This window comes from Sinocyclocheilus anshuiensis, unplaced genomic scaffold, assembly GCF_001515605.1.
Source record: "Sinocyclocheilus anshuiensis isolate Anshui unplaced genomic scaffold, SAMN03320099.WGS_v1.1 scaffold739, whole genome shotgun sequence".
NCBI classification, from domain to species: domain Eukaryota; kingdom Metazoa; phylum Chordata; class Actinopteri; order Cypriniformes; family Cyprinidae; genus Sinocyclocheilus; species Sinocyclocheilus anshuiensis.
The window spans coordinates 674,417-696,804 of record NW_015551105.1 but is presented as its reverse complement, the minus strand read 5'-3'; the positions used below and the strand labels follow the sequence as shown (position 1 = coordinate 696,804).

The window sequence follows — 22,388 nt, the reverse complement described above, 5'->3', positions numbered from 1 at the left end:
TAAATAAATAAGAATGCTTTTTGTTTCTTAAAATGCAAAAAGTTTCCTTTTAGAGCTAGGGTTAGCTAGCAATCATAACTGACTTTTTAAAAACAATGTAAGTGTGTTGTATGTCCTAAGCATGTACTGTACATGCACAGATATGTTGCTGGTATGAAAAATCAACACCAGGAAATCATGTTCTGTTTTGTGTGGAGTTAAATAATGATCAAGGAAGCATGTTTGTGACACAGACAAAAAAAAAATCATAATGACCTGTTTTGCATTTTGGGAAGCTCTGTATGTACTAGTGCATTTTATAAATGGATCAACATGGATGCTGGACACCTGATTTAAACTAAAAACAACTACATAAAATACATATTTTTAATTGAATCTAATTAGGGATACGATTGAAAGTGTGTCTGGTGTGATTGACAGTGTGTAAGTTAATGCTTTCCCTCCTGTTAAAGATTAATGTGAACATGGAATCAGTTTCAGTCTATCTGGAGAAATCCTAAACCATCAATGGCAACCTAATGTCACTGTCCTGGATCGAATACACACACATGGTCCGTCAGATGTAATTAATTTATTGGCTACTTAACTAAATATTTACTCTTTTTGTCTTTCAGGTGTAACCGTCCACAGTGAAAGCGTTGCTTGGGCAAAAGCTGCTGCTCAACAAGTGGTAAAAACTGACACTTTCACTCCTTTTGTTTTATGTTTCATTAACGGAGACCAGTTATAGTCTTGGAATTAAAATGATTTTAAATTTTTAAATTCAGTTTTGTTTAGGGCTGCACGATAAATCTGCTGATTACAGAACCGGCTTTCTGACAAGATGCGCGTTAAATATCGCATGCGATTTATCGTGCAGCCCTAGTTTTGTTTAAAAACATGACTCTTAGCAGCCAGAGGTAAATATATTGTGTCAAGAAAAATATTTGTCATGGCTGACATTTCTTGTTCATTTCAAAGTGAATGGTCAAGTTAAACCAATAATTCAACCAAAAACGAAAATTTGCTGAAAATTTACCCATCCCCAGGCCATCCAAGATGTTTATGAGTTTGTTTGCAAATCGGAACAGATTTGGAGAAATTTAGCATTCTATCACTTGCTCAACAATAGCTCCTCTGCAGTGAATGGGTGCCGTCAGAATGAGAGTCCAAACAGATAAAAACATCACAATAATCCACACCACTCCAGTCCATCAATTAACATTTCGTGAAGTGAAAAGTTGCATGTTTGTAAGAAACAAATCCATCAAGACATTTTTTTAATTTAAACCGTCAGGCTAAAATGTGAGTCCTCAATCCATAATATTGCATTCTCCAGTGAAAAAGTCGCCTCGTCTGAATCAGGAGAGAAATATGCACAGATCAAGCACTGTTTACAAGTGAAAACTGTCCAAAACAGTTCTAAACAAATATGACAGTGGATTTTAATGTGAGAAGAAAATGGGTGAATGGGTGCTGACGGCACCCATTCACTGCAGAAGATCCACTGGTAAGCAAGTGATGCAATGCTAAATTTCTCCAAATCTGTTCCAATGAAGAAACAAACTCATCTACATCTTGGATAATCAGAAGGTGAGTAAGCTTTCAGAAAATTCTCATTTTTGAGTGAACTGTTTCTTTAAGTACTTTGCATTGTGGGATATGGTATTCCATGCAACATCCTCTGGTTGTATACTGCAAATTTTGACAAATGTAGTAGGTCATTCTAGTATTCCATGCATACAGAAAATGTACATACTGTAGAAATAAAAATATAATGCTCAAAAATGTTGTCTAGGTAGTTGCAGAGTAGATTTTGAAACGCAAACGAAATCCAAAATGCTGCTAGAATGCAGAAGCATGAACAAAAATTCTGTGTGTTTTTTTTATGTGTGTGTCACAGGCTCATGACGATAATCGTGATAAAGACATCTGGAAACCAAAAAACACTCAACAGACATGGAGGGTGGAGGTAATGATATGGCCACAATGACAGAAACACACATGGATAGTATTATCAAAAATATGGTTTTAAGATTATGCATACCCAAAAACATGGTATTGCCATGGCACATCTTCAAAAAGCATAGTATTTCCTTGGTATGTGCCCAAAAAACCAATACCATGGTATTTTTGGTACTTTGTTAGTGTAGTAGTTTGTAATATTTCTGTCATCTGTTAATGTGCATATACTGTAAAGATGATGGTATTAAGCCACATGAGTATGTCGCCCACGGCTCTTTCTGTGTGTCTTCAGCAAGAGTTTTGGTGTCTTGTTAAATTTAGCAAGACTCTGTGTGTCTCTGGTGTCCCTGTACTATTTTAAACATTACACATGAGCTGTACATTTTTGTTCATTTTGTATGTTTGTTAGTAATTAAAAGTGCTTCAAAATTATTTCAGCACTATAGAAAACATGTCATTACTACACTTTTTTTAAACAGTATTTTAATGTTTATTAAAGTGCAGTGTCTTACTCCATAAGTGCATAATGTAAACTTGGGTTTTCCTTGTTTTTACAGTCTGATGGATGAAATATATTTTAATGGTATAGACTATTGGAATATAAAAATGTGTTCATTTGTATATATTTGTGTGTTGTATGTTTGCTGCAGTATAAAGGAATGGCGAATCTTCACGTCTTTGAGGACTGGTGTGGCACATCTATAGCTCAACTATGGAAGAATCTACATTTTCCACTATATCCTCACGTAGGTGTTATATCTGTACAGATGACACATCTGCCATATATACACTTAACATTCAAAAGTTTGGGGTCAGTAATATTTTTTTTAAACAAATACTTTTATTCAGCAAGTATGCATTAAATTGATCAAAAGTGACAGTAAAGACATTTACAGTTGCAAAAAATGTATCTAGGTTTTTATAGAATTATTAGGCAGCACAGCTGTTTTCAGCATTGGTATAAGAAGTGTTTTCAAATCAGCATATTAGAATGATTTCTGAAGGATCATATGACTGGAGTAATGACTGCTGAAAATTCAGCTTTGCAATCACAGGAATAAACATTTTGAAATATATAAAATTTTCATTTGTAATAACAATATGACTGTTTTTACTGTATGTTTGCAATTGGGACATTTTGAAAAATAAAAATGTGAAATGGGTTTTAATGTCTTTTAGGCTATGTCTGTTAGAATTGAGGACATTTCTGAAAAAAGTTGACAAAATAACCTTTTTTTTTTTACATATATACATTTCATGCTTTTTATTTTAATAAATTTAAACAGATACATTTACTCTAAATACTGCTAGAATAGACCTAGGTTGTATATGTGAATCAAAAAAGTACTAGCAAACAACAGCATTTATCTAAATATTCCTACTATAAAAAGATCAAGCATGTTAACAAACAGTGCTACCTTAGTATTTGTTTGCATTGCATTTGATATGTTTTTATCTCTGTAGAATCGTACAACTGTGAAGAAGCTTGCTGTGTCGCCCAGCTGGACCAATTATGGACTCAGGATATTTGGATACATACATCCTTATACTGATGGTCTGTCTTTCTCTCTTTCTCACACACACACACACACACACACACACACACACACGTTCAGATTGTGTGCCATTGTCCCACTGTTAACCCTCCCCTTTGTTTGGCAGGTGACTTTCTTTTTGCAGTGGCGTCTGATGATAACAGTGAGTTTTGGCTCAGTGATGATGAGAATCCAGACAATCTGAAGCTCCGCGCTTATGTTGGAAAGGTTTGTGAGACAGAGTGTCAACTTTACAATTACTTTCATTCAGATGCGTGAAATGCATACACTTAATTTTGTGATTCCTGCATTTTTAGACAGGCAGAGAATGGACCGCCCCAGGGGAATATGGGAAATACGCCAGTCAGATATCAGATCTCATTCCGTAAGTGAATGCTGTGTTTGTGTTTCATAATGCTTCAGGGAGGTGCTCACACATCTCTCCATGTTATGACCTCATAACTCGATAACAAACTATTTTTACATTCAGTATGTGTAGACTCACAAGCTGCTGCTTGTGTCCTGATTCTGGTCATGGCACAAAGTGGGAAATCATTAGAAGTATTTGTCTGTTATAATATGATTTGTAATAGTGTGTGTGTGTGTGTGTGTGTCTAACAACTGTTGGCCAAGATTACATTTCAGTAACATACTTTAAATTAAACAACAAAAATCAATTATGTATCTTTAGCTCAAATCACACAAAACAAGGCAGATCCAGCTAATGTGCATGCACATTCAACAGTAAACAAAACATGTGATTTTAAAATGTGATTTCAGAATCAGAAACATTGCTGTAGGCAGTATGGATCAAATTCATCGAGATGTTAGGCTCTGATATTATTAGTCTGAGAAAGTTACAAAACCACTTTAGTTGGGTCTCTGAATCTTTTTAAATAATTTTAATAAAATACATTTTATTAAAATATGATAGTAGCATAATATATGATAGTATATCATATCATACTGGATGTGTTTAGAATGGAAGCGTAGATGTACATCAGTTTAATAATTGTTATATGCGTTTGTCTTTTTTATTACTTAAAAAAACTTTAAATAACTTGATTTAAAGGGATAGTTCACACAAAAATGAAAGTTCTGTCATCATTTACTCACCCATAAGTTGTTCCAAACCTGTATTAGTTTCTTTCTTCCGTTGAACACAATTAAGATATTTTGAAGAATTTGTGTAACAGTTGACGGTAGCCATTGACTTCCATAGTATGGAAAAAATACCATGGAAGTCAGTGGCTACCACAAATTCTTCAAAAAATCTTCTTTTTCATTTTTGCATGAAATGTCCCTTTAACTGGAACATGACAGTTTTTTAAATTTAATTATTCATTCATTTATTTATTTATCAATTAAATGACATTATTTTAGTATATTATATTATAGTATATAATATATAAAATTAAAAATATAAATACTTGATTTTTCATTAGAATAGTTCATGTATTTCAGTTTTTTTGTTTGTTTTTTTACTTATTTCCTATTTCCTAATTGTATTTGTTTAAATTATTTTGTTTTATTCTGATGTGTCTTGTCTTTGTGGTAAAGCATATTGAGAAAGCAACTTTTAACGTCACTATAAAGAAAAAAAAATATTTCGAATAAAGAAAAAAATGTTTAAATTGATTATTTATTAATAAAGTAAATAGTCAATTTCATGTTATATTTTAATGTAAAACTTTTGAGTTGCATTAGATGATTTATAAAAAAATTTCAAAGATCTGATGGTGTTCATGCCAAAGTGGTAAAATTTCACTTTTTGTTTTACAGTCTGCAAAAGAACAATAAATATTTCTTTGAGCTTATCCACAAGCAAAACGATAAAGGAACAGACCATGTGGAGGTTGCGGTGAGTGTGTTTACTGAGGGTGTTTGTGTGTGATTGTTGTACACTGTTATGACACTGTCTGTCTTTACTTACAGTGGTGCCTCAAACAGATCGGGAATGGATTTTCAATCATTGATTCCAAGTTCATCTCCCTCTACACCAGTGAGTGAGTGAGTGAGTGAGTGAGTGAGTGTGTGTGTGTGTGTGTGTGTGTTATTTTGGGATGTGGTTGCAGAAATGTCAGGGTAGTGTTAGGTCGCCTGGAATAGCTGCTCCTGTCCGCACACACGCCCTGAAATAGAGCTAATGATGGGGTAGTCGCCACTGTGCAAAGTGTGTGTGTGTGTGTGTGTGTGTGTGTGTGTGTGTGTTGTTGTTGTCATATTGCTTTAGCTGAAGTGTGTCAATACAGGCCTTTGCATTCATTTTTGTATAAATGCTTATGTAGTTCTAGTGAGAAACTGTGCTTTTGTGTCTTCTGACTGCTAGTTTGGTGATGTGTTTGCATTAGTTATTGTTAACTAAAACTAAAATTAGTTTTTTTTATTATTATTTTATTAAGTATCATTTTCATTCATTTAAAAACAGCTCAAATTAAAAAAATATATATATATTAGATGAAAAATTTAAACAAAAATTTGAAATATTGCCTTGACAATTAACTGAAATAAAATTAATTTGTTAAAGTATTAAAATTACTTAAACTGAAATAAATATAAATTAAAGCTAAATAGAAATATATATAAAAAATAATATAAATGACAAAACTGCAATATAAAATTAAACTAATATTACATTTAAAATGAAAACTGAAATTGGTATGTTTGAAAATACTATTTTACATATAATATTTAACATACTTTAAAAAAAGTAGTCATCTCAGAAATGTTGCATTTTTAATCAAGTCTAAACTTGAACAGTCTACATACTAATTAGTATGGTAGTGTGCTTTCCAAACTGATGGCCTAATTTTTGTATGTCACAGTTTACACAGTAAAACCAGCTCTGCTGTACCAGGCCTAATTGTGTGTGTGTGCGCACAGATGAGTCCTCTCTGAAGGCAGCAGATGTCAGTCACATTCCTCAGACCATTGCCAGTCATGTGACTCCGCTCCAGAGGTCATCTCAGACTCCGCCCCATGGAGTAGACATGCTGAGACCAGATCCACGTGACTCGTTTCATCAGGGTGAGAAATTCAGGCACAAACTCATTTACTCAACACCCTTTTCATAGTCAAAATAAACATAATACGCCAACAATGCAGACATTCTCAGCTATTAAACACTGAACTTAACTCGTTAAAGGGAAACCCTCAGGGCGTTCCAAACCCACATGCAGATATTTTTAGTGGAAGTAAAAGTAAAGAATATTTACACAACTCTTTTAATACATTGATGGTTCATGGTAACCATGTCTGTCAAAACGGTCCAAAATGGACAGTGTGTACATAATATAACTGTACACAGAATATATGTATACAGGTTTGAAAAATGAGAGTGAGGGAATATAGAAGTTTTAAATTAAATGGACCTGGCAGATGATGAGAGTTCGGTTATAATATATACTACATCATTTTCATCTGCACTTCTTGTTATTATTTCCCTCACTTTATATTATGTTTGGTTCTTGTCTGTAGTTTCTTGCTAGTTTTGTGATATATTGATTTTCAGACAAAATCTACAACAGATCTTAGTTGCATGTGTACAAGCACTTCTTAAAACATTGGAATATATGCAGACAGAACATGAATTCAGTGCCACCTTGTGGCATAGAGACATTTGCGCAGTGATTCTTAGCTTTTTTGACTAAGAAAGGGCCTTGTTATCCAACACAATATTCTATGGTCACCCCCAACCCCATGTTCTATATAATATTTTTGTTATTTCTGCTGCAATTATGACAAAGCTACTTTTTATTAACAGAAACTCAGAATCTTACAATTAATTACATTACTTTAATTAAATTAACCACTCTCCATTTTGTAATTTCACAAGTTTTAAGAACTGTATTCATGTGTTCTTTAATAAAAACAATAATACTAATATTAGTAATGATACTAGTCATTTAAAAATAAAGAACCACTGCATTAGATGCTTCAGTTTGTGGAATTAATACATTTAAGTATTAAAGGGGTCATATGATGCGATTTCAATGTTTGTCATTTCTCCGATCACAAATGCAGACATGGTTTTATGTTTACGCAGCGCGATGCAACGCAATGAGTAAAACGACAGTATAAGTCATTATAATCAGTAATTATGTCCCCACTGGATGCTACAAATGCCTCGTTTGTAATGGGTTTTATTGGTGTTGACTCATCGCGCCGGTACATGGCATGACAATATGGTAAGGGCGTAACATTTCTGTCACACGCTTGAGGTATTCGGCCAATCACAACGCACTGGATAGCTGGCCAATCACAGCACACCTCGCTTTTCAGACCGATGAGCTTTGTAAAAATCGACGCGTTTCAGAAAGGCGGGGCATAGAGGAGAAACAATAATGTACAGTATGTGGAAAATAATGTGTTTTTTGAACTTTAAACCGCATTTCATTACACCAAATACACAAAATAATGTTCTTTTTTAACAACGTCATATGACCCCTTTAATGTAACTGTGCATGTTGTTGTTGTTATTGTTATTATAATAATAGTAATGTAATAAAGTGTTATTTATGTTTTTCTTGTTTGTATGTATTTGTACAAGTAGTTCCATTATTGGACAGGGCACGTTTGCAGGGAGTTTTACCTGACTGTATCTATAACCCCAGCTACAGCATAAAGGGATATCCTTTAATGCGCTACCAGGGCCTGCAGTTTGTAAGTGCTTACACACACATACATAGAAAACTAAGAGAAATTATTTTTTATTGCATTCCTTTATAAAGCAGGGAATGTTGTTGTGCCTATGCATGCATAATCTCGATCAATCTAATCTGATGCAGGTGCACCTGACGTATGTGTATCCTAATGACTACACACGGCTCACACACATGGAGAACGATAACAAATGTTTCTACCGTGGGAATCCATATTACCTGGAAAGGTAGACGCACAAATACAGTACACTACCGTTCATATGTCTGGGGTTGGTACGTTTTTTCAAAAGCCTCTTATGCTCACCAAGGCTGTATTTATTTGATTAAAAAAAATAGTAAAAACAGTGATATTGTGAAATATTAATACAATTAAAATAGCTGTTTTCTATTTGAATGTATTTTGAAATCTCATTTATTCCTGTGATGCAAAGCTGAATGTCCAGCAGCCATTTCTCCAGTCTTTAGTCACATGATCCTTCAGTAATGTTTATTAAATGCTGCTTTATTTGAACATCATTTGAAATAGAAATGTTTACTGTCACATTTGATCAATTTAATGCATCCTTGCTGAATCAAAGTATGAATTTCTTCATAAAAAAATCTTACTGACCCCAAATTTTTTGAATGGTCGTGTACAGTCAATCTAGTTCTCTTTAGCCTTGTTCCGACTGTCAGTCCTAATCCTATTTTATTGTGCATATCCGAATAGAATCTGATCATATTTAGCAAGTCTGAACGACAAAAAAATCATCTGAAATCTGATTTTTAGAAATCTGTTTCAAGCCACATTTATATGTGGTTTGAAATCCTATTCAAACTGCATTTCTGGAAATCTGTTTCAGTCTGACCGCTCAGATCGGATTTAGCATAGCTTTTTTGCCTATGTCTCTTTCTCACACCACATAAAATGTAAATACGTCAGATGTTGTTTGTAGAAAACATGCTTAATGTCTTTGCAGAAACAAGGCTGTGTTGTCGCGAAGTGCAAGTCAGGCAGAAAATGACCGTATACTGCTGGTCTATGCACCTCTTTGAGTTTTGAGACCAGACGGCAGCACGGAAAAAAGCCGTCCTTCCTACGTTTCTGACGCTGCCTCATAAGACGCAATATAATCCAGCACAACGGCAACATGTTGTCACGATGTAAGACAACATCTGTATTGCAAACTGTAATGCTGTTATTGTTGTTTTTGGCGTATGCATACCAACGCAACGTCATTGCCATAGAAACCAATGCAGATAGTTCGTAAAAAAGAAAAAGCACCACGGACACTCAAATCCGGTCTGAACAGACATGATACACAGTGTGGACAGTCAAAAGTTTAAATCAGATTCCAATTGGATATGCACAAAAATCGGATTTGGACCGACAATCTGAACAAGGCCTTTAGTGCACCTTGTGCATTATGATATCAAATCAATTCATTTCTTTTTAGATACGGCTTCTCAAACTACATTCAACTGGATTTGCCTGAAAATGAGGAGTTAGTCATCAAATACAAAGGTACAGCAAACAATGAATGCTTTTGTGGTGTCTTTAAATTTAAAGACTACATTCGCATTGCATTTAACTTCCTTAAAGGGATAGTTCACCCAAAAATGAAAATTTGATGTTTATCTGCTTACCCCCAGGGCATCCAAGATGTAGGTGACTTTGTTTCTTCAGTAGTACACAAATGAAGATTTTTAACTCAAACCTTTGCAGTCTGTCAGTCATATAATGGAAGTGAATGGGAATCACGGCTTTGAAAGTCAAAAAAACATACACAAACAAAACCAAATTAAATCCTGCGGCTCGTGACGATACATTGATGTATAAAGACACGAAACGATCGGTCTGTGCACGCGCCGGCTGTTGAGAACACGCTCAGGACAGTACGGACATTGTGGTGAATCAGAGGTAAAAAACGATATAAATACTGTTCAGTTTCTTGCACAGACCGATCGTTTCGTGTCTTTACACATCAATGTATCGTCACGAGCCGCAGGGTTTATTTTGGTTTTGTTTGTGTATGTTTTTTTGACTTTCAAAGCCGTGATTCCCATTCACTTCCATTATATGACTGACAGACTGCAAAGGTTTGAGTTAAAAATCTTCATTTGTGTTCTACTGAAGAAACAAAGTCACCTACATCTTGGATGCCCTGGGGGTAAGCAGATAAACATCAAATTTTCATTTTTGGGTGAACTATCCCTTTAATACAACAGAAATATTTTGTTGTAAATAATGAGCAGGGCTTAATTTTATGAAATTTTGAAAACAAACATTATTATCTTATTAATCATGTATAATGTTAAACATTATTAAAATGTATAATCATGAATTGTGTGCTATAAGATCAGGTAAATTTATTAAAATATGGTCAATTTTGTTGTCTTTATTGCATTAAAACATGCATCAGCTTGATGGTTCAGAACTTAAAACTCTTTGAAAGGAAGTGCTTATTCATTCCCCATTTCAAGACACTTAATGCTTGTCTTTGTCTTCCTGTAGGAGACGGCATGCTAGGAAGAGCCGTGAATCTGGGCAGAAATGAAGATGAGGGCTTTCAGAAAGCTGGAAAGTATGAGGAGAGGAAGCAAATGAAAGCTATGGAGAGGAACAAGGTTCTCCCGGATTATGGAGACGATTTTGATGATTATATAATGAAGAGACGCCGTAATCTGTTTTCTGTCCAGAAACATGGCAGAATCAGAAAAAAGAGGGAAGACGGGGACCTAAAAAACAAATTTCAACAGATGGACCAAGACAACCAACCTAAGGAAATCCAGAAACCACCTGGAGAACCACAGAACCACCCAGAGGAACCACAGCAGCAACCAAGAAAGAAGAAGAAAAGGAGACGTCCTGAACAAAACCTACAGGATCAACACTACCTCCAAAACCCACCTTCTGAGTTGAAGTACTATGACCTGGGAAAAGAAAAAGACTCACAGCGGTTTCAGAATAATGTCATGGAGAAGATACCTGACCAGAAGAATCCAGGACCAGCTCAGAGAGAAGATCGCTCGAGGTCAAAGGTGAAACAACAAGTGGACCAATCTCTCACTCCGGATGATAGAATTGAGCTCCACCTGCGTAAAGCCAAATACAGCAATAGTAGTGATGGAAATCCAAATCTTGTGGCAGTCAGAGACAGAAATATTCCCATGGAGAACATACGAGAAGCCAATGAGATGAAGCAGAAATCAGTGACCAACTCTGCCATGTTTGATGAGGTCCAGAAGGAACGTCATGATCTTGTGAATCGAATGGGTAATCGGAAAGTCTATCTTGGAGAACATGTGGACAGGGCACCCAAGAACACATTAGATGAGGTTAAAGATAAACGGCCTTCCTTGGATGGGGATGAAGTCAAAGCAGAACCGATAAAGAGGCTCAAACACCCAAAACATAAAGCAGATGAAGCCATGCAATTTTTGAAGGACAACCCTGAAAAGGCTGTAGAAGATGACAACAGTATTATCAAGCAAAATGTGGCTCATCATCTCCAAATTACCCAACATCAACACCAAAACTCATCGAATAAGGCATCGGTCATCGCGGCTCCATCTAACGAAGAATATAACAGCCGCTGGGGTCATGTGAATGACGTCAGAAAGGAAAAGGAGATTCAGGATAATGCGATGCATATAGAAGAGGTCGAAGATGGAGGAGATGAAGACGATGCTTGGGTGAGCCAGGGGGACGAAGACTATGACCTCACAAACAGGGTTGTGTATGACGTGGAAGTTAAGTGGTGTCAGACGTTCCAGGCTAAACCCCTAGATCTGCATGCCTTGCGCTCCGACTGGATCGATCTGAAGTGTAATGTGTCTGGAAACCTGCTGCTTGAGGAATCAGAAGCGTTGTCTGTAGTGGAAGCTCTCATGAAGAAACTAAACAAGAAATATCCAAGGTAGGCCGACTGTTACAATTATAATGAATCTAATATTCAATTAATTCTGCAGTATGCAAAATAAGACTCTATGAGCTTTGTTTGGAACAGTTTATACAGAATACTGCCTGTGAAACCTGCATCAAAAGAGTAACTTTTTTTATATGGGTTTGTTCGAAAAGAAAGAAATTAATACTTTTATTCAACAAGGACACATTAAACTGATCAAAGTGACAGTAAAGATATTTATAATGCTACAAAAGACTTCCATTTCAATTAAATGCTGTTCTTTTAAACGTTATATTGATAAAAGAGTTCTGAAAAATAAACACATTGGGGTTTCCACAAATATATTAAGCAGCATAATTGTTTTCAGTATTGATAATAATAAGAAATGTTTCTTGAGCAGCAAATCAGCATATTATACTGATTTCTGAAGGATCATGTGACACTGAAGACTGGAGTAATGATGCTGAAAATTCAGCTTTGCATCACAGGAATAAATTACATTTCAAAATATATTACAATAGAAAATGGGTATTTAAAATTGTAATAATATTTCATAATATTACTATTTTTCTGTATCAAATAAATTCAGCCTTGGTGAGCATAAGAGACCTCTTTCAAAAACATTAAAAAATCTAAGCGACCCAAAATTTGTAACTGTAATGTATGCAATATTTTAATTTTTATATTAAATTATTATTTTCTAAATACACCATTTTAAATAAAAAAATATTAGTTAATAGTATTTTCAGCTCATTCACCATCATAATGGAAATTAGAAGGAAATTAGAAGTGCATTGCATTTTGGATGTCACACAGTATGCTCTGGTCCTATAGTTTTGCATAAATACAGAAAATCTGTGCACAGTAAAAACGGTATTTATAGTATAGTAATATGCCATTCTGAACATTTTAATTAATCTCTGACACTAATCGGTGTGTGTAGGCAGTTCTCTCTAGAGCGTATTGTGAACATTGAGAAGAAGCCTGATTACAATCGTGGCAGTAGATATCTACTGGAACTGGAATTGTTGGAGGCTTCAGGACGCCACCTGCGCCTGGTTCAGTACATCTATGTGAAAAGAACTGAAGACTGGGGTTCTCACAAAAAACAAAATGCTCAGGGTGAAGAACTTAAGCTTTGCAATCCATATAGCTTCTACTGGAACCCGACTGCTACTGTCCACTTCATCATCCCAGGTAACTCTCATATAGAGAAGTTTTATTCAAGATGCTTTCTTACTATCCCTGGTGAAGGAAACGACTTGGGCATGTTTCTTTGTATGCTGCATGAAATATCTTAATAAAGCACTGTCTGTGTTTGTATGTCTGCAGTGAAGAACCAGGCCCGTTGGGTGCAGCAGTTTATTTCAGACATGGAGGAGATATACCGCACCACTGGAGATCAGAACTTCAACGTCATCATTACTGACTATGAAAGCACTGATATGAACATAGAACAAGCACTACAGAACTCTTATTTACCCAGGTACATTTACCAGTTTATAAATACACGCTTAGCAGAGTGATCCTTCAAGAGTTAGATTTCATGATCATATGGCACATTATGTCATCTCATGCTTCTGTAGCTATCATATTTCTTTCTGAACCTGTGGTAAAGTCACTTTACTACAACTCAGTAAAATGAGACCCCACTTTGATTCCCTTTCTTTTGTGTGTCCTCTGTTTCAGGTATCAGTACCTCAGGTTAAGTGGAAACTTTGAGAGATCAGCAGGACTTCAGGCAGGAATAGACCTCATTACTGTAAGTTTAAGATGCAATACGCACCAGACACATGACATGAATTTCTAATACTTGTTTGAAACATGCCATGATCTTCAGTGAAAATGAAAGCAGAACTAATGCAAGGTGATAGATGTCACTTAATTGCAGCTTATAAAGATCTGTCTCTTGCTCAGGATGATCACAGTATTGTGTTTCTTTGTGATCTGCACATCCATTTTCCACCTGGCTTCATCGACACTGTGAGAAAACACTGTGTGGAGAGGCACATGGCCTTTGCTCCGATAGTCATGCGACTGAACTGTGGCGCTACACCTTTGGAACCTGATGGTACAGACTTACAAACACAAGATAAACTGATAAAACCGTCATATACAACACCAAATCAGATTACTGTATATCAACACATTCACTGTTATTCAAAAGATTGGGGTTGATGAGATTTGTTTTTTAATGTTTTTGAAAGAAATCTGAATTTTCAGCAGCCATTACTCCAGTATTCAGTGTCACGTGATCCTTCAGAAATCATTCTATTGCTGATTTAGTGCTCAAGAAACTAGAGCCCTGCATTTCAGCCAGACAGGGCCCGACTTATTTACGTCGTGTTGATTTGAGAAGGCTAAATTGATCAAACATGTGATCAACTCGCTGTCTGCCGCTGGCCGCTTGGTCGTCACTTTAAAAAACAAAAACTTTAATGTAACTTTTTTTCCAAATGAACTTATTAAAGAAACGAAAAGAAATATAACCACTTTGCCATTCAAATCAAATAGCTGCAACAGCAGCTGTGTAATGGGGAAGAGAGTGAGATAAAAAAGACACGGGCTCCATTCGGACTCGGGCCGACAATTCTGCTAAGCTGGACAAGGGCCAGGCTAGGGCCTAGATTTGAGGCCCGTGCAGGGCTCTACAAGAAACATTTCTTGTTATTTTCAGTGTTGAAAACGGTTGTGCTGGTAATGTGCAGGTTATTGGGAGGTCAATGGCTTTGGTCTTCTGGGCATTTATAAATCAGACCTGGACTCCATTGGGGGCATGAACACCAAAGAATTCACTGACCGCTGGGGCGGAGAGGACTGGGAACTACTGGACAGGTCAGTCATGAGACAATACACTAATATCACACTTAATACAGTTAATACAAGTTAATCATTAAAAGTCAGTATCATTTTTAATACTGTGCATTATGATGTTGTGATTCCTAAACTCACTGGCAGCATTTAAAGATTTCTCATTTTTAGATTAGAATTTTTATGAAAATAAAACTTAATATCTAATATATATTTTATAGTATAAAATTGTACTAAAATAGTAAAAAAATATATATATATATTATTATTATTTTTTATTTCTATGTACATTTTTATTTGTAATCACTTTTATGTAAAGCACTTTTTTTACTGAATGTTTATTGGTTTTTAACAAGAATAACATACAAAATAACACATAGCAAAATTACATAAATAAAAAAAAAAAACATACCCACCCACCCCACCCCCTGGATAGTATACATACATAACAACAGCATTCAATTTTCTTTAAATTAAGAATTTTCCAAGTCATGTCTATTGGGCCAAGCTCTACAGTTTCTTTAGTTGAGTCTGGTAAGATGGCAAAAAAAGGAGACCAGATACATCTAAAAGTATCTCCGAACTCCACTGGTGAATTGATGGTGGTTTGTCTTTAATCCAATTAAGTAATATACATCTTCGGGCAATAAAAATCAACTTCTGAGCAAGAGTTAAGTCCCCTGGTGCAAGTGTCGAGTTATTGTGTACTAGACCTAGGATTGAGTGGTTATAAACGAATGAATGAAAAACATCTGTCCGTGTTTCACTCCGTCTCGAATCGTGCTCGCGGAAAGAGCTTGAGAAACAGTGTTTCTTCCGTGGCTCGGTACGCTGTCAACTCATTTTTTTTAGTCTGGAGCAAGACTGTATGACATTCACATTACATGATTTGTAATGACAGCGCACCACATTAAAAGAAATGATCATTCACGTTTTCATAACCGCTGGCCAAATTCAAAAACGAAACTAAAATTAAATCATCTTTGATAGCAAGGGGGCCCCCTGGTGTTTCGGGGGCCCTACGCAGCTTGCGTATTTTGCGTATAGGGAGGATCGGCTCTGACCAAATATGTTCTCTAATCTCCTTTGGACCTTGCTCCAGAATCATGAGATTAACGGGCAAAACCAAAACATATGGCTATGTGTAGCGACACTCTTACACTTTAAGCAAATTGATGACCTTTGTGGATTAATTTTGTTAAGAATGTATGGGGTGCAATGCAAATGCTGGACAATTTTAAACTGTTTCTCTTGCTTCGTTGCAAATAAATATACTGCCCATATGTTTTAAGGCCTTCTCCTACTCTTTGTTCTCGGGGATGCTACCAAAATCTTTCTCCCACACATTTCTAAATGCTGAAATATTAAGACCAGCATGCTTGAGAAATGAGCAATAAACTACAGAAATCACGTTTCTTAACTTGCTTTCTTGAATTAATAAATAAACCATTGGAGATTTTGACAAGCTAGGGGAAGAACCAGGGATCTTGGTTTGTATAAAATGTCTAATTTGTAGATAGCCAAAGAAATGCTGCTTTGGCATGTTAAATGTATCCTACAGCTGTTGAAAGCATGTCACCATCAAACAAATAAAGAAAAAATTTGATTCAATTTTTATACCGTTGCTGGAACATACTGTCCTTAACCTGATTCCTAATGAGAGGCGTCAATAACACTGGGGAGCTGTTGTTACCAAAAAATTAACAGATATCTCGCCACACCTTTAATATACCCTGAAGAAAGGGATTGCTTTTCATATTCAGGATAATTGTACTTCGTGTCCCAGTAAGCAGGCTGAATGGAGAATATGGCAAAGTAAAAAATAAATCAATATTCATAGCTGAGTGCATATCCTGACACCAGTTTAGTAGGATTCTAGCATGACAAGACCAGGTATAGAAACAAATATTAGGGAGGGAGAGACCACCAGCCTCAATTGTTAATTGTATTTAGTAGATTTTCATTCTTGGTTTGTTTTTATGCTAAATAAACCTTGAGAAATGCTTTTCCAGATCCCTAATCATATTCCTGCCAATGTAAATTGGAGTCATGTGTAATACGGAGGATGTTCATTTGAATTAACCCTATCCGACCCAGCCAGGATATAGCTAGATCCATCCACCTATCCAGATCATCTTTGATCTTTTTTACCACGGAGGTGACGTTTATGTAAAGCACTTCAAATTGCCATCATATATAGTATGAAATGTGCTATATAAATAAACTTGCCTTGTCTAGAATATTAATATTGGCTATTGCCTGTAATGTGAAAATAATGCAGCTTTTTGTGTCAGACAGAATTTTAATATCTATAATCTCTAATGCTAAACAAACATTATTTGGTGTCTGAAGTGCTTTCTGTTTTCTGTGGTCTCAAGGATCCTTCAGGGTGGGCTGGAGGTGGAACGACTCTACCTGAGGAACTTCTTCCATCACTTTCACTCAAAGCGTGGAATGTGGAACCGCCAGATGCTGCGCAACACGTAACCATGTCAACAGTCTCGCCACTGCTGAGCAACGGTTACCATGGCACTTTAAACTTCAGGACATTCTGGATGAGTTCCAGGTCACATCTGACAGAAGGTGAATTTGAGGTGGAAACACACAGAGACTCAGGACAAGGGTGTGATGTGATGTTTGGGTTGAAGATGAGTTGTGTAACACTGTTGCATCCGCTATTGCCTGTAATGTGAAAATAATGCAGCTTTTTGTGTCAGACAGAATTTTAATATCTATAATCTCTAATGCTAAACAAACATTATTTGGTGTCTGAAGTGCTTTCTGTTTTCTGTGGTCTCAAGGATCCTTCAGGGTGGGCTGGAGGTGGAACGACTCTACCTGAGGAACTTCTTCCATCACTTTCACTCAAAGCGTGGAATGTGGAACCGCCAGATGCTGCGCAACACGTAACCATGTCAACAGTCTCGCCACTGCTGAGCAACGGTTACCATGGCACTTTAAACTTCAGGACATTCTGGATGAGTTCCAGGTCACATCTGACAGAAGGTGAATTTGAGGTGGAAACACACAGAGACTCAGGACAAGGACGCCTGTGATGTTTGGGTTGAAGATGAGTTGTGTAACACTGTTGCATCCAAACCTCACTGGATCATTTCCAAAGTTGGAATGTTTCTCCCAAGCTAGCTATGCTATCAAGAAAAACCGACTTTAAAGGAACCGATACAAGTTATTGATGGCTTCAGCATCACTGTCTCGTTGTCGTCACTTCCAGGTCAATAATATGCCTTCAGTCACGTCTGGCTGAGTATTCTGTTCTGACAGCTAGAAGTATGACGTTCAATGAGATGTATATATTGAGAAAAAGTGTATTTATTCAGGTGTCTTGGGTGAGGGTTTAATGCCAAAACCAAAGAGAAGTGCAATATTCACAGAGCGTGTTTGTCTAAGAAAGTGAATTCATTCAGGTTAGAAATGCTGTTCTGTTTTCAAATCAATCTCACAAAGCCTGTCAAAAACACATCTGTCGTATATCACCCTCAAAATACAAAAGAAATTACCTTATGTTAAAAGAATAGTTTTACTCCCAAATTCGTATTACTATAAAGCAGAAAATAGACATATTATTCAATTTAAAGTAAAATCATTTAAATTTAAAATCATGGTAGCATTGGTCTGTATGCTGATTTAAATATTAAAAATTCATTCATATTTTTGTTTTTGTGATATACAGGAACATTATTAGTATAGATGTGCTTAATTGTCATTGAACATACATAATGTCACAATACCTTCATTCAAGGCTTAATTCTCTTTATGCAAAATGTAATTTATTTTGAGGAGGGTATGAAATGACCTAGCTATTTTTTTTCTTATTTTGGATATTTGCCATTTTGTAGTGGTATTGAAGGAAAATGTTCTTTTTATACAAAAGAGAGAATAATGTCACAATACCTTCATTCAAGGCTTAATTCTCTTTATGCAAAATGTAATTTATTTTGAGGAGGGTATGAAATGACCTAGCTATTTGTTTTCTTATTTTGGATATTTGCCATTTTGTAGTGGTATTGAAGGAAAATGTTCTTTTTATACAAAAGAGAAAGGGATTATCCAGCGTTAGGTACCCGAACAGCCAGTTTTCTTGTGTTCATGACACATTCCGATGAGCAAACCTGGCTCAAGATGATTTAGACTGATTCAATCCTGTACAGTATTACTGTACAGTATTATTTAGATCCTAATATTCATCATACACAGTCGATTTCAATTCTTTACTGTAGGGTTCTTATTTGGTTTGTTAGGAGTTTGTACTGATTAATTACATGCAAAATTGTCCAAATGAGAAAGCTGACATAAAACATGCTCACTCATAAGTGCCTTCTGCTGTATTTAATTTGGAGGAAATCAGATGGAAATATCTACTGTACACTGGTTTGTGTAGGGATTTGGCGCTGTTTTTACAGAGATTCTTTTTAATGGTTACACATGCTCTAAATGTTGCTGCCTTGCAGTTTTTTTTTTGGTGGGCTTTTTTGTAAAAAAATAAATAAAAATGCGATGCATTGTAGATCTGACAGTCAATAGTGTGTTACTTAAAAAAATCAAGTTGTTTTTTATTTATTTTTCCAAATATTTTGTTGGCAGCAAAATGAAAAATGACCTTTAAGTCATTCATGCAGACACCAACAACCTTAAAATTTCTTCAGATTTCTTCAGTGTGTTTTATTTGTTATATAATCAATATCAGCATCACCTGTTGATGAGCATTAAGCAAATATATTAATTAGTTTACTGTCTGACTGCAGCATTGGATAATGTACTTCCTTTCAGTCTTCTGTCTGTCGGCATGTTAGCTTCATCATTCTTCTGTTCCATCACTCCATCGTTACATAGGCTGATCCCTGTCTGTTGTGCCAGACTCCAGAAATAGCTGCTTGTAAATGTGCATCATAGCTGTAATAAATAACTAGACCAAGACCTCGAAGAACATTTCTCAGTACTGCAGTAGGATTCTCAGTTCTGCAAATGTAAATGATTTGTTTATAGTGGAAGCAGGTACATTTCTTTTGAAAAAAAATTATAAATGCTTTTCATGCTTGAACTGCTTTGAAGCTGCATTAAAGGGATTGTTCACCCAAAAATGAAAATTTCCCCATGATTTTCTCACCCTTAAGCCATCCTAGGTGTATAATGCTCTTTTTCCCGGACACATCCTGGCCAGATTTTCTATATTGCCTAAAATATCCAGGTTTTGGCTTTGTTTTCCTGTTTTCACTCTTGCTGAAGGTAATGATCGAAAAGTAGTTTGTCCGAAAAGAGCAGTATGGTCACCCTAGGTGTACGTGACTTTCTAGGTGTATAAAGACTTTCTGAAGTGAATTAATGAAATGAGAGTGAGTAAATCATGGGGGTAATTTTCATTTTAATTTTTGGGTGAACTATCCCTTTAATACAATTTTCCACTGTAGTTTGTGAGCAAGCTATTCGCCCCATAAGTCAACGTACCATGAGAATGATTTTGAGACTGATATTTCAAGGTAAAATACATACATGCATTTGCTTTAAAGTGGAAAAATATTTTGTGAAATGGTCACTTATTCAGCATTGTATTTGATGAGTCTCCATGTGCAGTATTCTCCAACTGTGGAGATTTTAAATGAGACACTGCATTTATCGTATAGTGTTTTCAAACTGTATAATGAGAAAAACACAAATACAGCACCTAATTCCAGAGCATCTACAAAGTTAAATGAGGGCCCTCCATCTGTTGGTATGAGCTTGTGAAGGTTTAAAATAAGAACAGGAGACTCTGGCTTCCCTCTGAACATGTTTAAATTCTACAAATACCTTTTAATTGTATACGTAGGCGGGCTATATTTCGTGAAGGCTTGCATTTATTTAGAGTTGTGTATCCTCAGGTCTACAGTCAGCTGAGCTCACCACATTGTCAGTGCAAAGTACAAAGATAGACACACTCATTATCTCACTCAATTGTTTAAACTTTAACATATTTAAAGGAGCTGACTCTATTATCAGTGTTGTTTTTATATTCAGAATGGAATATTAGCATATTTCTAACTGCATAGTATTGAATAGATACAGCCTACATCACAAAACAACTATAATGCATCATACAAATTAATACTTTTATTCATAATGGATGCATTAAATTGATCAAAAGTGACAGTAGAGACACTGACTTCTTTTATCCTTGAGCACAATCACACAGTCAGTCACACAGTGGGAATAATCTGAATGAGTCCGTTGTTAACGTGACCTCACCACCCTGATATGTAAGAGGAACCCAAACTGTCAATCACATAAGGTTGTGAAGTTCTATCCATCCAGTGTGTGTTAAAAATATCATGACAGTCTGTTGTCATAATGAATCGCACAATCAAAATTGTATTAACCTTAAATGGGTAAATAGTATACAATGAAGTAACATTAAACATTTCCATATTCATATAGTTACAAGCTTTCTTTAGAGATTTGTATTAATGCATATTTTGCATATTCATGCATTTTGATTTTACCTGTCACTAATAACAAATGCACACACATACATATACACAATTATACACACTCTTATATACACTCCTATTACTGTCCTCCTCCAGCAGCATCAAACATCTTCTTCCTGCCCTCCATACCAGACATGGCCTCAACGTTCTTACGCCAGTCGCCCACCTCCGTCAATATAACCTGACAAAACAGAAATGCAGTGTGCAGTTACCGAAAAACGGAAAATATCTTTCCTTTATTCTCTTGAATCTCTAAAAACCCTGTCAAGGATGCTTTTTAGGACAATTAATCATTTTTTGCAGCAAGTAGGCATATTTGTCCCAATTCTTCATGAATGTAATTAAAAATTATATTCTATTTAAAGTACTATCCCCCGGTTTCACAGACAAGGCTTAAGCCTAGTCCCAAGACTAAAGTGTAAGTCTGAGCAGTTTTAACTGAAAGGAACTTGCACTGACTGATCTTAAAATATATAATTGCTTCGGTTTTGTCTCAGAATGCACACCAGTAATGATTTTTCTAAAGCACGTTAATAAAAATGACCTAAATGTCCTAATTGAACTATTGCCTAGTCCTGGCTTAGTCTAAGCCCTGTCTGTGAAACCAGGCCTATGTGTACTGCGTTATAGACTAAGCGAGACTTGTCACAGCAATTATTGCTTTTTTTGGTTGATTTTGATTGTTTCTGTTGTCCTCATTTGTAAGTCGCTTTGGATAAAAGCATCTGCTAAATGACTAAATGTAATGTAATGCTTATTTGTTGTGTTCTGTTTATTTTCCTAAATAAAAACATTTAAAAAATGACATGACCAAAGTACAAATTAATCTGAATCTAATGATAATCACCTTTAAGAATAACAGGAATTACAGAAAAAAAAAAAAGCGAAATGTTTTAAGAGGGACAATGATATTAACGGTCATGAAAGTAATGTCACAATGCAAAAAAAAAAAAAAAAGTTTCTTTAAAAATATAAATATATATTTATATATTCATATTAGTGCTGTCAAGTGATTAATCATGATTAATCGCATTCAAAATAAAAGTTTTTGTTTACATAATATATGTG

The 22,388-nt window shown here is 35.6% G+C and overlaps 1 protein-coding gene and 1 pseudogene across 1 annotated transcript in view; one reads left to right on the top strand and one right to left on the bottom strand.

Annotated features, from left to right (window-relative positions):
* The window catches only part of LOC107662894 (beta-1,4-N-acetylgalactosaminyltransferase 3-like), a 24,994-nt gene extending 7,523 nt beyond the window's left edge, over positions 1-17,471 (top strand). Inside the window, exons 2-20 of the mRNA XM_016453023.1 lie at positions 615-670; positions 1,883-1,951; positions 2,595-2,690; positions 3,409-3,499; positions 3,607-3,707; positions 3,797-3,864; positions 5,262-5,340; positions 5,415-5,481; positions 6,363-6,506; positions 8,032-8,141; positions 8,267-8,367; positions 9,577-9,644; positions 10,635-12,039; positions 12,971-13,224; positions 13,360-13,513; positions 13,717-13,789; positions 13,945-14,098; positions 14,736-14,862; positions 17,217-17,471. Of these exons, the coding sequence (XP_016308509.1) occupies positions 615-670; positions 1,883-1,951; positions 2,595-2,690; positions 3,409-3,499; positions 3,607-3,707; positions 3,797-3,864; positions 5,262-5,340; positions 5,415-5,481; positions 6,363-6,506; positions 8,032-8,141; positions 8,267-8,367; positions 9,577-9,644; positions 10,635-12,039; positions 12,971-13,224; positions 13,360-13,513; positions 13,717-13,789; positions 13,945-14,098; positions 14,736-14,862; positions 17,217-17,325 (3,326 nt within the window). The 3' untranslated portion in view covers positions 17,326-17,471. The remainder of the gene's footprint in view (positions 1-614; positions 671-1,882; positions 1,952-2,594; positions 2,691-3,408; positions 3,500-3,606; positions 3,708-3,796; positions 3,865-5,261; positions 5,341-5,414; positions 5,482-6,362; positions 6,507-8,031; positions 8,142-8,266; positions 8,368-9,576; positions 9,645-10,634; positions 12,040-12,970; positions 13,225-13,359; positions 13,514-13,716; positions 13,790-13,944; positions 14,099-14,735; positions 14,863-17,216) is intronic.
* A 3,871-nt stretch (positions 17,472-21,342) lies between these two features.
* LOC107662893 (troponin I, slow skeletal muscle-like) overlaps positions 21,343-22,388 on the bottom strand; it is a 3,891-nt pseudogene continuing 2,845 nt past the window's right edge.